The sequence below is a fragment of the Peromyscus eremicus genome, chromosome 3 (genome assembly GCF_949786415.1).
Source record: "Peromyscus eremicus chromosome 3, PerEre_H2_v1, whole genome shotgun sequence".
NCBI classification, from domain to species: domain Eukaryota; kingdom Metazoa; phylum Chordata; class Mammalia; order Rodentia; family Cricetidae; genus Peromyscus; species Peromyscus eremicus.
The window spans coordinates 154,877,623-154,892,687 of record NC_081418.1 but is presented as its reverse complement, the minus strand read 5'-3'; the positions used below and the strand labels follow the sequence as shown (position 1 = coordinate 154,892,687).

The following is a 15,065-nucleotide window of genomic DNA, read 5'->3' as shown; positions in this document are numbered from 1 at the left end:
CATATGCACAAACAAAACAGAGGTAGCTACCTTCTCGAGGTCTTGTTGAGAAGCCTGCAAAAGTGTCTGGCCAGATACAATCCAGTGCTTGCCAGAACTCAGGTAGGACCCCAAGCCTTGCTCTGCTAGCCAACTGCACACTTGCTCCTTGGTCCATTTGGCAAATGGCATATCCAGGTCACTGTGGGAAAATACACAACAACCCTAAGCCAGTCTTGACGCTGAACAGCCCATACTGAGCAACTGTGTGTACAATCTATATGGAATTTCCATGGTGACACACATTTAACCAAGAAAAACCTAATTTTCTGTACAAGATTGATAAATTACCTTCTAAAATCCCTGTTTTCAATTCAAAGGAAACTGTAAAAGGATCAATGGGAGCTACAAAGAACTCACTCTATAACACCAAGATGAGCCATATAAGTCAGATTCAAACGATGCTATCCAAAGAGCACACTCCCAAAGGAAACACTCAACTTGGCAGAGAGAAATTCAAGTCTAATATGAATTCACTCTGGCAGAATTATGGTTTCTCTCTGGCAGAGATCACCAAGAAGATAATATAATATACTCCTGCTAAGTACAGGAAGGGACTCTCCAAATAAAGTTTGTATTTTCTTTCACTTACACAGTTTTGTAGCTTGAAAGAAAAAAATATAAGGGTGACATAGCTAAATTAAAAAAAAATTCATAGTGTGTGTGTGTGTATGAGAGAGAGAGAGAGAGAGAGAGAGAGAGAGAGAGAGAGAGAGAGAGAGAGAATGCACAGACGCCAGTGTGCACATGACAAAACTTTTTTTTTTTTTTTTAATAGCACAAGGGAGTTCTTTATTGTGCTTGAGAACATATGGCAAGTGAGAACATCTGTTATCTGAAGGCCAAAGGGAACTTCTTGATGAAACCTGTGTCCAGGGCTCCACCTGTGTGGGAGCGTCTGTTTCCAGCTGATTATTCTTTTAAAAGGCTCAGCATCAACACCTTGGTGTTTGCCAACCCCACCCTCTTATGCTCAGGAGGTCAGTATAGTTGGCTCCAAACTGGTTCTGCCATCAACAAAGCACAAGGAAAGCTCTTGGAGTCCTAATGATGAAACATTGTACAGCCTTTTCCCCCATCCAGTGTAATGAGGCATTTATTTTCTTATTTGGTAGAACAACGTATGGTCTTGATAAGCCTAGGAATTCTGATAGAATGTGTCTTTAAGTACTTTCAAAGACTGCACCAAAGGCTAATGTTTATTGATCAGCTGTTATTTGACAGATACTTGACCCATATCAACTCAATCCTCACCTTTGGGGTAGGTGCAGAATGTGGAAGCCACAGATCAAGGTCACTTGGCTGGCGGCCAATGAGGCCAAAGAGCAAGTCTGAGAGGTTGGACTCTAGAACACAATTTTTATCGCCCCACCCCCACCCCCACCCTGCTCCCACCTCTTAGTTCTGATGTTGGAACCCAGGACCCCATGTATGCTGACAAGGTCTCTGCTACTAAGCCACAAGCCCAGCCCTTAGGCCCAGTCCTAACCACTAGGCTGCCCCATCTTTAGAAGACTATGCTTCCAGGGGCTCCCCACATTAAACATTAAGCCCAAGGACCACTGAAGTGTCCATGTTCCCAAAACCTCACATGCTCACACAGCCCTCACCAACACAGTTGTCATCAGCCACTGACGAACAGGACCACTCCTACCAGACACAGCAGTAAGCCAGGACACCCACAGTAGTGACCCCACAGGTGTTCTTACCTGTTGGACTGCCCTAAATCTCGAGACCAACCAAGCCTGGGGCCTGCAGTTGCCCTTGTCCCTCCTCTTTTGAATTCGGGTTGGGACATGTCATCTGGGTTGAACGTTGTCGACTGGCTTCTCCTGAGTCTGAAGACAAAACACACACAGTCATGTTAGACCTGAGGAGGCCTCTGCTTTGATGGTTAATCATAGCGGTTTTTTGTTGTTTGTTTTGTATGTCATTAGCCCAGGTATTTGAATTTAAATGTTAGCCAAGGCCCAATGAGTTAATGAATCCCAAATCAGTCTTCTTTCCATGAAGCCTTAGGATTCAGTGCCCATTGCCAGTCAATCCTCCCATTATCCCCTGCACTGAGCAACACAGGAGTCAGGTACTCCACCTGCCCTTCCTTCCACTTACTTCCCAAAGAGTCTCATGATGCCTCTGGACTTCTTTTTGGAATCTGGAGATGGCGGAGACATCTGGAAAGGACTGGTCCCCTGTGAACCTTTTGGCCGAGATGTGCCAGCCAAATCTAGGTGCTCAGCTATCTCCTTTTCTGTCTCAGCTGTCCCAAGGATAGAATAAAGACCATATGAATATAACTAAATATTAACCTTCTTGGTTTTAGCCCCTTAAGAACTATTCTTTGGGTCTATAAACCAGTGATTTACAAAGAGTGCCCTTAAGTATGAAAAACGCATGTAAGTGTATGCTCTCTACAGCCTACTCTCCTGCATAAAGTTAATCAGCTTACAGTCACCCCTTTGAGATTAAAAATGTGTGGCAGAGTCAGTGTGGCAGTGCACACATGTAAATCCACCACCTGAAGGCTGACACAAGAGAACTGATTGTGAGATAAATGTGGGCTACAATGTGGGACTCTTTAAAATAAAATGTCTCAGAACTGTTACATTCCTGATATGAGTTCATGATGAGCTTATGCCTAACCTAGTGTTGGTCCAGCTAGCCTCTACAGTCTCAAAGGTCACCACCCCCCTTTCCTGCCATCTTCTATCCTTCCTGCATTTTACACCAAGACTCTGCTTAGTTGCCTCTTCAGGCTTGCAGTGAGCTCCCCTGTTCTAAGTTCAGCACTGAAGGATGGCTTGATTTTCATAGACAGATGGCACCCAAACCTCTGAGCCCAACCTCACTCACCAGCCCCATACCCGCAGACTATGCAGAGTCCCAATTTAATGTGCCAAGGACACAGGGGATTTATCAAACCCTCTAGTTTCCCTGAAAGTCTTCTCTCAAATTTTATTTGCTACTGAATTCAAATTCTATGTCATTTTCTTCTTAACACTCCTTCTCCTTTGCCATTTAGATCACATCAGTTACAGAGGACGAGCAATCACCAATATGGTGGTGCACACCCATTAAATCCAGGAGTCCAAGGCCAGACCAGGCTGTAGCTGAGACCCTGTCTCAAGGGGGCAAAACTCCTAGCCTATCACATATTGGCTGCTGAGAGAACAATGTGAGGTGTTCCTTGGATGTAAAATCAGTCTTTCTTGACTTGGCTTTGAAAGAGCCGCACCACACTTGCCACTGCAGACCCACACATGCATGATGTGAGCTCTACCAACTGTCCATTCCTGAAGGACAGCCACAAGCCAAGACAGGGCTGCTGTGGTCCAAAATGTCAACTTCACATTTATAAAGGAAGATAACACTTGTTCAAACAAACGAGGAAAATGTCTCAGAAGGGTTTGCAGAGGTTGCAGAAGTTGAATTTTCTGTGAAGCAGAGCTGTGACTACAGGTTACAATAAGCAGCACTGGCCTACAAGCATTGGCTACTGCCCTAGAGAGACACAGGAGTAGCTGAATGTAGCTGTCCAGCTAGAAGAGCTTAGTCTGTATAGCCAGCGCTCATTGCAAACACTTCAGGCTCCAAAGAGAATGACCTCACTCTGCAAGGACACGTGTGTCAACAACTGGGTATGTATACAAGGTGACAGCCTCAGGGGAACCCAGGGGGCTCTATCCACTCTCACTCCACAGCCACAGTGGTATGGGTACCCTGAAAATGTTCCTAGCCCAACTCATTTAAAAAGCATCATACTTCTTTTATTTATTTATTTATTTATTTTTTTGGAGACTTTCTTCACACTATTTCCCACAGGGAGACAGAATGAACTTCTCTTAAAAGCACTCTGATGGAGACTCCTCAGATACCATGTGAAGTCACCTCTGTCATCACTAAATATCCCCAACACCAAAGTAATAAAATCTCCGGAATGTTCCTCCAAGAGCAGTAAGTCAGCTCCTGCCTGGCAGCAGATGTTTTGGGGGGAGGTTGGGAAAATGAACACATGGAGGAGGAAGGAGAGTTGGTGGGTGACGGTTCAGTCACGGGTGCGGGGAGCTGGGATGTATGACACCAGTTCATTCCAGCCCTGCACCCTGCAGGCTGCTGGGCATTTCTAGGGCCTCTCAGAGCTACTTAAAAAGTATCAATAGCACTGGTTAAAACAGCATGTAGGCTCAGAAGCAAAGTCTCCGTGGAGTCTGTTTTAGCCAAAGATGAAGGAATATTCTGGAACAGACTACATTTTCTGATTGCAGCCAGCTTGCTTGGTAGAGACCACAGAGGCCAAGAGTGGGGATTAGATGGCTTGGAATGCAGCACTGGTGAAAGCTGGCATGCAGGGGTACGGTACCTAAGGTGGGTGCACTGGCACTTCGTTTACGATCTTCAGGTATCCCAACAACGCACACAACACACGCAGCCCAAGGGAGAGAACACAGGGATGACAAAATGAAACAGATCAGACTCCTCCCTCCAAGGCAATGCCCATAGGAGGAATGCATGCATGCACTAAGACTATACAAACTGTACAGGGTCATCCATGGGGACTCATTCATCCCACCACCACAGAGGGGAGACTGTCTACACAAAGTCACAGACTACCACAGGGGTAGGATGATTTCATTTTGCTATTTATATCACTGGACAGAATGGGGTAAGAGCTGACTTCACACTGAAAATTAAATCCATGGAAGCATTTTTGCTAACATCCCCCGCCCCCAAGGCATTCACCTTCCTTTCTGAGAAAGAGAATTGTATCCACAGATGAACAAAAGATGGGTGGAACCAAGCATTCCCCTCTGTCCGGAAGGTCAGGACCGGGGTATCCTTGCCACACATACCAAGGTTTGGTGCACTTGCTGTCCTCTTGTTACTTTTAATTTTAAAAAAGCCTCGGCCAAAGGAGGACCTGGCTTTTCGAGTGCCAAAGGGGTTGTCATCCATGGAGGCATCATGTCCAGGAACCTTGGGAGGCAGGGTCCCAAAGGTGCGGCTGTCGTGTGGAGCTTTATCCTGAGGGGTGATGAGGAGGTAACTGAGTGTTAGGATGCATAATCCTTAGGACAGGAGGCTGGGCTCAACTCAATGCCACATCACTGGACAGACCACTGAAGGAACACACTAAGACCAACATCAAGTGACACATTAAGAAAGCCTAAGCAATAAAGAGCAACACAGTGAACACATCTAACTCCATCTACAATCAATACATTTGTCACTTTAAATATTTAAGACAGCTTTAAAAACAATTAAATTCCATCCGCCTCATTCCTTCAAGACATGCAGTGAAGACATCCACACCCAGGATGCAAGTGTGACGCAGAGCTATAAGTGGGTTTACATCCCTAAATCACCACTACAGCAGCAGAAGCCTAGGCCAGCCCATGAAGCAGCCAGTGCCCATGCTTTCAAACACAATGAGGAGATCCTACTCAGTTATCTTACATTCTTCTCATTCCAACTTTGCGTCAGCCACTAAGCTCATAAAGAACATTTCTCAGTATCACTGAGAGAGGTCGCATTTCTTTTCTAACACCTGCTTTCTGCTTTTGTTTTACAGAGCTGCTGAAAGGTCAAAGGATGGCTGACTACACTAACTCAAAGTCTACACGCACAATACAGTCACTATCTGCAGATAACTAACACTTGTCTCTTAACACTGACAAATCCATCATTTACTGAACAAAGGGTGGAAAAGGACCTGAGTGACAGCTGTGTCCACTGACTGTTTTTGGCCAGTTCCATCTCTAAGGACTCAGGCACTCAGAGCCGACAGTCAGGACTGGAACTGGCCAGCTGGTGACCGAAAGGCTTTTTGCAGGGCCTGGGGAAGGCAGCTGTGGTCACAAAGATGACCACAGCACATGGCTCTAACATGACAGATTGGTTTTCTAATAACAGATGGAGGTGAACTTTTAAAAAATTTTATTTATTTACTTATGTATATGTGTGCCTATGTGCATGTGTGGGGGTGCGTGTGCCACAACACGTGTGTAGAGGTCAGTACATGACTTGTGGGAGTTATTCTCACCTTCTACCTGAATACCCTGGGGGTTTAAGCTAAGCTATTGGGCTTGACGGCAAATGCCTTCACCCCTGGAACCATCTCAATGGCCCAAAATTAACTTTTTCTTTTTTTTTACTGAAACGTTTGTTTTATGACTACCAATACTTACACCCTAGTCAGGGGCAGCCTAGGAACTAGTCTGAGACCATAGCATAGTGGCCTGCACTTGCTCTATATGTAGGCTTTGCACATCCATATGTAAATAATAATGTATGCATGTCAGGTACACGTGTTCATGTGTGCATATGGAGGCTCAAGGTTGGGCGTCTTCTATTTCTCTTCACTGTATTTTTTGAGACAGTCTCTCACGGAACCTGGAGCCCACTGACTGACTAGACTCCGGCCCCGAGATCTCCTAGCAGCGGAGGACAGGCACCTTAGGTAGTTACTGGAATCTGAGGTCGGGTCCTCACGCTCATCTGCACTCCACCACCGAGCTGTCTCTCCGCCCCCAGAATAACCCAAGTTTCACAGTCACCTGAAGCCCCTCCAGTACCATGTTCTCAAGCAATGCCCCACCCCTATTTCTTAGAAGTTCTGTTAAGTTTGTGGTTCTGGTTTTTTTTTTTTTTCAAGTTTTCCGAGACAGGGTTTTTCTGTGTAGTTTTGGTGCCTGTTCCAGATCTTGCTCTGTAGACCAGGCTGGCCTCGAACTCACAGAGATCCACCTGGCTCTGCCTCCTGAGTGCTGGGATTAAAGGTGTGCACCACCACCATCTGGCTCTTTGTATTTTTTTTTAACTTTTATTCTCCTCTCATACATTACATCCCTTCCGTATTTCTACATGACTGTCCCACCCTCTAAGGCCAGGAGTGGACTCTTTCAACCACCGAGTTGGAAGCCCACTGGTGTGGAGCCCTGGCTTGGATGGGAATCAGGAGAAAGCGGACAGTGGATCATATGCCACACCACAGGGAGGAGAAGTGACCAGTGTGCTGCAGAGTATGGACATGGGCTTGGTTGACTTTCTGTGGTTGGTGTGTGTGTGTGTGTGTGTGTGTGTGTGTGTGTGTGTGTGTGTGTAATAGAAAAGGGGGTTGGGTCCCTTGCAGTTTGTGAGCTGGGTGCTGAGTTCAGATCTCAAAATCAACTTTTTTCGGACAGAGTCTTGCTCTGTAGACCAGGCTGGCCTAGAACTCACAGAGATCCACCTGCCTCTGCCTCCCAAGTGCTTGGAATATAAGTATGTGTCACCATGTCTAACTCAAAATTAACTTAAAAAAAGAAAGATTTATTTATGTATTTATGTTATGTATATGGGTGTTTTGTCTGCATGTACATCTGCACACCAGAAGAGGGCACTGAAATCCACGGGACTACAATTATAGAGGGTTGTAAACAGCCATGTGGGTGCTGTGAACTGAACTCAGGTCCTCTGGAGAAGCAGTCAGTGCTCTTAACCACTGAGCCATCTCTCCAGCCCTCAAAATTAACTTTTTTGTTATTGCTGTTGTTGTTTGTTTTTCGAGACATGGTTTCTCTGTGTAGCCCTGGCTGTCCTGGAACTCAAACTCAGAGGTCCTTCTGCCTCTGCCTCTCTAGTGCTGAGATTAAAGGCTTACACCACCACCTCCTGACTAAAATTAACTTTTTACAGTAAGTAACTCAGTGGCATTTAGCACTTCTCTGAATCATACCCAGCCCATCTAGTTCAAAAACACTGCCACCATCCTACAGCCAAAGCCCCTCGGCCTCTCCTTATTCCACTCTTTCCCCACAGCCACCTCTCTGCGGTCTTCTCTGCACACACTCACGCCGCACACTCCACCTCTCTGCAGCCTTCTCTGCACACACTCACGCCACACACTCCACCTCTCTGCAGCCTTCTCTGCACACACTCACGCCGCACACTCCACCTCTCTGCAGCCTTCTCTGCACACACTCACGCCGCACACTCCACCTCTCTGCAGCCTTCTCTGTACATACTCACGCTGCACACTCCACCTCTCTGCAGCCTTCTCTGTAGACACACTCATGCCACACACCTCCCTGAGACACAGGGGTGTGCACATGACCTTCCCAGCTGGCTTTCTGCACCTAGCATAATGCTTTGGAGGCTCTGACAGCCTTGGTCTCCTGGACTGGGGACATTTACTCAACTTACAAGTCATAAAATTCAAAAGACTTTTATACTTTGATTCAGATATAAAAATTACCTCTGAAGGCTTCTGGATAGACTCCTTTTCCTGTTCAAAACAATGACATTTAAGGAAAGCTACTGTAAAATCCTTTATACATTCAGTTGTCATATATACTTCCATAAATAGGAAGCCATTTAGATCACTTCTAAACCACAAAATCTTAGTTGTATTTATTTCCTACAATGTTTTATTTGTCTCAGCCTTTCATTTATGTGCTTTCGGTCTTCTATATTCATTCTTAATATCTGTCATTAACTGTACTATGGTAGTAATTTCCCATCAGAGAAACCACAAGCTCTTCCTAAAATGATTTTTTCCCCTGTGCAAATAAAGATCCATCCCTCAGTCCTTTCTTCTCAGGGTAACAAGGAAAAGGGGGGAGGGAGGAAAAAAGAACAAAACTACCATGCCATCTGATGTTCCTTTCTTCAGGTTGCCCAGGCTGCTGGATTTTTGCAGACTCGAAGCTCTAACAACAGAGACAATGATAAATAGAATTAGCAGTAAGTTGACTCTGGTGCCTGTGTCTAAGCAGATCATCTTAGAAGGAAACTAAAAACTGTCTGGGGGTTGAATCTTGGTAATAAAAGAAAATCTGGATCCAAGCAAACACTTAAGTGCTTAAGTAAATTGCAGCATTTAGTTCTTTTAAAAGCAGGGTGGTTAACTGTCTCGCCAATAACACAAACTGTCCCACACATGTCACAGAAGCTGGAAAACCACTTAAGACTGCCCTGGCAATGTCAGTGTTTTCCATGGACTAGTGGCGCTTACACATTCACACTAGGAACTTCTTAGAAGCTTGTGCACTGTTAGACCTAATCCTTCTACTTGAAGAATGAAAGTCTACTTTTCTTTCAAAGAGGACTAACTTTTCTGAGTCTGGAAAAGCAGAATAAGCCAGGTTTTGTGGGACACGCCTGTAATTCCAGTACTCAAGAGGCTAGGGCCGAAGGATTGCTGAATGCGTGACAACAGCCTGGGCTATCAAGACAGCCTGCCACCAAAAATGAGAAAGAAAGAAGGAGGGGAGGAAAAAATAAAGAGAGGAAGAGAAGGGGAGGGAGAAGGAAGGAAAGAAAAATGCACTAGAGTGGTGGTTCTCAACCTTCCTGATGCTGGACCCTTTAGTACAGTTCCTCATGCTGTGGTGACCCCAACCATAACATTATTTTCATTGTTACTTCAGAACTGTAATTTTGTAACTGTCATGAATCCTAACGTAAATCTCTGTGTTTTCCCGACAGTCTTAGGTGACCCCTGTGAAAGAGTCACTCCACACACACCCCAAAGGGGTCACAACCCACAGGTTGAGAACCACTGCACTAGAGGAATCCTTGTTATTGCCCATAATAATTCATTTGCTAGCCTAGGAAGGCAGAAGGGTCTGTAAGTCACAGAGACTTTTACATAATTAGTGTTCAGTAGAGACAGCTGGAGATGGTATTACTCAAAATCAAAAAGCACAAATATGAGGCCAGTTTCAAAAAAACGAGGGACTGGGAGTATACTACAGTGCCAGAGTGTGCTTGGCACGGGAGAGGCCTGAGGCCTGATCCCTGGCAACACAAGATAAAAAAGGAAGACAAAGCAGAGAAGAGACTGAAGAAGGAATGTATTTACTCCAACAACTAGAACAACAAAGCAACCGAACTTTTAAAGGCATTTCTGCTTTTATGTGAGTTGTCAGCAGTACTGACTGCCAAAAAATGTGAAAGATAACAGAGAAATAGAAACATCCCATCCGAGCTCTGCTCTGAAAATAGGCTTTCCAGGTTGTTTTGGGCTTTCCTAATCTGATCCAGACTATAACTTGGATGAACATTCCCATCGGGCCAGTTTATTAAACTCTAAGTGCAGAGCAGCTCTGCCAGCTGTCACTTTCTCTGGGATTCTTTACTAGTGGAGTAAAAAATATGAATCAGCGCAAAATGAATGAAAAGTTCTGACCTTCAAATGAAAATTGATGAGGGAAGACTAAAGATCTGCAAATGCCAGGCATGAGATGCCGAGAAAGGAGTGTCTCTTTATAACACCAGCCCTCCAGCCCAGCTGTCAGGACACACGCAGCCTTGATGGATCACTGCTAGTAATGGGTATGTGAGCATAACCGATTCCCGCTTTTTCAAGCCCTGCTCATACTTCACACTCAACAACACACAACTTACGAGAGACCGTCACACAGCGAGGCTTCAGCGGCAGCACCCAGGACTGCTTTTCCATCACTACAATATATATTTTTAAAAGGCATTTGTTAATGTCATGAATCCAACACCACACAGACATTCCTGGGCTTACAACGGTGACAGAGCCCATCGGAGGCTCAAATCATTGTCAAGTCAAAAGTGCCTTTTGTTTACTCTACCAAAACACAGCTTAGCCTGTCCTACTTTGGTCATACAGCAGCCCACTAGCCTATGGCTGAGCAAAATCTCTTTCTCTAACAAAGCCAACTTTAGAAGGGTGTGCTGACTATCTTGTACCTATCAAAAACTACAGCAAAAATGAAACACAGCAACACTGGAAGTCGAAAACGAAAATCACGAGGCAAGCCACCATAGGTGGGCCTGTCTGTGCATATTCTAAGTGAATAGAAATGGTTAAAAAATAGTGCAAAGAAAGCTATTTCTAATTTTTAAACATTTTCTTAGGCCTAATTCAAATTTAGGCAATTAGTTTGAAAATTTTCTGGCAAAATATCTACTTGCCAACTGAGAAATGACCTGTTGTGTGGACTCCACAGCCACCCTTCACAGGGCCTCGAGACACCAACTATAGCTATCCTGCCTGCCACCTCTGACAGTCACCGATGACCTAGAAAGTAAAACCCAAGTTCCTTAAAGGCCCCTCTAACGTCATGCCCTCATTTCCCCAGGCTCCTCTCCATCACTTCCTGATTCATGCATTTTATTTTAATATTACAAAACTGATGATGGAATCGGTGTCTGTAAAAATGGGTTATGCTCTTATTGTGGGCTACTCTAATGCTCTGAACATTTATATCGCCGCAGTGTTAGCCCATACATAACATACTTCTCTTCAAATGAAGCCTCAGGCTTAGTAGGCAACTTGGACTTTTCAGAGGTTTCCACACCCATAGATGGTGGCAATAGGGAAGGGATTGAAGCTTGCAAGATGCTGGTGTGAAACTGTAAAAAATCATAAGTAAAAAGAAAATAAAATCAATCAAACAAGCAAACACAAGCCACAGAGTAACAAAACATAACAGAATTAGTCTATCCAAATCTTACATGCCTGTGCTTAGAACTCTAGCCTTATATTTATGAAATCCTTTCAGAATACAAACGTCTATATAAATGAGGTTAACGGGAGGAAACACTGTGGAGAAAGGGGGCTTAGTCTGGTTCTAAGACAGCAAATATCCTGAATAAGAAAGTACCTTAAACCACAAAAAACACCAAGTTCTGATCACGTTAAAAGCCCATGGAATGCCAGCGCAAGGTACTGACTGTTCTCTTCAGCACAAACACACTGTAAACAAAGCACTATTTTCATTTTTATTTCTACTAGTAGTCTAACACATAACATACATCATGTTGGTTAATTTTTCTTTTATGTGTGAACAAGCTAAGTCCAACTATTGTAACTGATGAAAAATGCATTAAAATCAGCTAGAATATGTTTCCAATTAAAATGCTTGGTGTAATAATGGCAATGCTGTGGAAACAATGAAATGTGGACCCCATTTTCTCAAATATCTCTGGGTCTCAGGGCTGAAGTCCTCAGTGATGTGTCAGAACTGGAGAATGGAGTGTGGTTGGCATCAAGAGTTCCCAGAGAAAACACTTAAAAATATAATCATAATATTTCCGCCACCCCTTTCCTACCAACCCCATGTACCTTCCTTTATTCTCTCTGCCCCCACTCTCTCTCTCTCTCTCTCTCTCTCTCTCTCTCTCTCTCTCTCTCTCTCTCTCTCTCTCTCTCTCAAATCCATGACCTCTTTTTCTAACTCTCTTTTTGATCAGGCTCTTCTGTGTAGCCCAGGCTGGCCACGAGCTCAGCCTCCTATGAAATGACAGGTGTGCACCGGCACAGCCGCACCGGCTTGGCTGCTACCTCCTCAGTGCACCAGGTAAAGACACACAGCGGACACACATCTACACCGACTACTCAGCAATGGTTTCCTCTCAGCCACACACTCCACAAACAGGGAGCCATGCCTGCCTCTGAGCTTCCAGAACCCAAGGCCCCGTTGAGTAGGATGGACTTGGGTGTACTTCACCAGCAAAGCTCAGCCTCATGAAGCAATGAACTCAGCTTTGTGAGTGCTGCCTGTTACTGAGTGATGGGACCATGAAAGCTCATAAAACATCACGTCATATTACTGCAAAATAGGGTTCTTTTTATTTTTTATTTTCTTTTCTTTTCCTGGTTTGGTTTTGGTTTGAATCTTTATAATCAATGCTGGGTAATCTCTTTAGCACTTACCCGTGTTTCCTGAAGTTCAACTATTTTCCTGGACTCCTAATTATGAGAAAAATACACTATCACACTGGCCTGTTTCCTTGATTTCTTTTTCAAACTTTAAGGTTTCAGTTCCAACTTTAATTTTTCCTCCTGGCTCTTCTTTAAAAATAGGGTTGAACTCTATCAATTCTCATCACACCATTTTTGTTCAGTTTGGAGCAATCATTTATGACATTTATGACAAACTAAACATCATTAAACTGTAATTCATGTAATTCAATAGTTAAGAGCACGCTTTCCCAGGGAACCTGGGTTCAATTCCTAGCATGGTGGGTCCCAATGCCTGTTAACGCCAGTTCCAGGGGTCTGGTGCCCTCTTCTGATCATTTTAGGAACTGCATGCATGCAGTGTGCATACAGGTATTCAAGCAGAACACTCACATATAAATAGAAACAAACCTTTAAGACGAGGTGCATGTGCTGTGGGATGGTCTATATGTCAAATGTGTTGTTGATTGGTCAATAAATAAATCACTGATTGGTCAGTGGCCAGGCAGGAAGTATAGGCGGGACTAACAGAGAGGAGAATTGAGAGAACAGGAAGCTGGGTGAGAGAGACACTGCCAGCCGCCGTCAGGACAAGGAAGATGTAAAGTACCGGTAAGCCACAAGCCACGTGGCAAGGTATAGATTTATAGAAATGGATTAATTTAAGCTGTAAGAACAGTTAGCAAGAAGCCTGCCATGGCCATACAGTTTGTAACCAATATAAGTCTCTGTATTTACTTGGTCGGGTCTGAGTGGCTGTGGGACTGGCAGGTGAGAGAGATTTGTCCTGACTGTGGGCCAGACAGGAAAACTCTAGCTACAAATGGTGCCCAACGTGTTGGCAAGAGTTTCCACTTAAAACCTGAGTAAAAAGATTCTAAAACGGAGCTAAAAACAGCTCCTAGTTGTCTCTTTCAAGCTAGCGGCAGCCTGCGTGTTTGAGCTACTATGGCGGGTTCCTGGCGTGCATGCTCGACCTGCAGTATGTCGGGAATGAGGCCTCTGCAAGTGGCACATTAAGCTGCATGGTGGATTTAGCCTTTGCTAGTGCAAAACAAAAAAAAGAGGTTTTGGGGCTACACGCTGCTTGGATAAAAGCATAGACCCACGACAGCTCCCAGAGCTGGTGGTAAACTACCACCGCCATGTTGGGAAGCTGAGGTGGGCAGAGCCAGCAGCCACAGCTGCTGCAGTTTAAAGCAATAAATTCACAATAAGACAGATTCAGATGTAATAGTTTACAATGTGTGTAAAAATGTACGTAGGCTTGAAAGAGAGAGAAAAAGGAATATATACAGTTATATAAAGAAATAAATAGTTTTTAAAAATAAAGTCTTTAAAGAGACAGTAAAGGTAGTATAAAAAATAAGCCACGTAAAAATGGATATTACACAGAGAATCTGGATTGTGTTGTCTTTGGGATTTTTAACTGCAGAAAACATTTGATCATAAGAGCTGTTGAGTTATGCCAAAATGTATATTTTAAAGGTACCTTGACTTCAAAATTTGGATGTAAGGATATGTTGCTTTGGAAAGGAGGCTCTGCTTTTGTTTCCACAGAAAGCCAGAGGCTATGGATTTGTTCCAGATTAAGATACATCAGGTTTGACCAGCCAAGACCACCTGAAAGGTCTCCGATGACACCATGGCCCAGATGATCCAATATCCAGAACCATTTCAAGGCAACTGGCTCAGATGATACATCCTCATGGACTACTCCATAACCTAAAATATTCTTTGTGTCCCCATAAGATACAGCGCCCCCCTCCAGCAGGAAGTAGTAAGAGAAGCTACGCCCAAATTCCCAAATATACCAAGCTGACTTTGGAGATGTGCAAAAGTTAAAACCTTCCTTTTTAAGAAAAGAAAAGGGGAAGTGCTGTGGGATGGTCTGTATGTCAAATGTGTTGCTGATTGGTCAATAAATAAATCACTGATTGGTCAGTGGCCAGGCAGGAAGTATAGGCGGAACTAACAGAGAGGAGAATTGAGAGAACAGGAAGCTGGGTGAGAGAGACACTGCCAGCCGCCGTCAGGACAAGGAAGATGTAAAGTACCGGTAAGCCACAAGCCACGTGGCAAGGTATAGATTAATGGAAATGGATTAATTTAAGCTGTAAGAACAGTTAGCAAGAAGCCTGCCACGGCCACACAGTTTGTAAGTCTCTGTGTTTACTTGGTCGGGTCTGAGTGGCTGTGGGACTGGCAGGTGAGAGAGATTTGTCCTGACTGTGGGCCAGGCAGGAAAACTCTAGCTACACGCATGTAGCAAATACTCTAGAATAATCTGGTCTATGCCACATACGCAAGCAATCTCTCTCTAAAAACA

General features: G+C 44.3%; 1 protein-coding gene across 8 annotated transcripts in view; it reads right to left on the bottom strand.

The window, feature by feature from the left end:
- Ppfibp1 (PPFIA binding protein 1) overlaps positions 1-15,065 on the bottom strand; it is a 155,364-nt gene that overhangs the window by 10,675 nt on the left and 129,624 nt on the right. For 3 of the 8 annotated variants that reach the window (XM_059256379.1, XM_059256381.1, XM_059256384.1), the window contains 9 exons: positions 11,291-11,406; positions 10,426-10,482; positions 8,663-8,726; positions 8,273-8,302; positions 4,890-5,061; positions 4,400-4,432; positions 2,152-2,299; positions 1,749-1,877; positions 31-181 (listed from right to left, as the gene is read on the bottom strand). In XM_059256379.1, coding sequence (XP_059112362.1) covers positions 31-181; positions 1,749-1,877; positions 2,152-2,299; positions 4,400-4,432; positions 4,890-5,061; positions 8,273-8,302; positions 8,663-8,726; positions 10,426-10,482; positions 11,291-11,406 — 900 coding nt within the window. The remainder of the gene's footprint in view (positions 1-30; positions 182-1,748; positions 1,878-2,151; positions 2,300-4,399; positions 4,433-4,889; positions 5,062-8,272; positions 8,303-8,662; positions 8,727-10,425; positions 10,483-11,290; positions 11,407-15,065) is intronic. The other 5 variants (XM_059256383.1, XM_059256386.1, XM_059256385.1 and 2 more) reach the window with 3 other exon arrangements.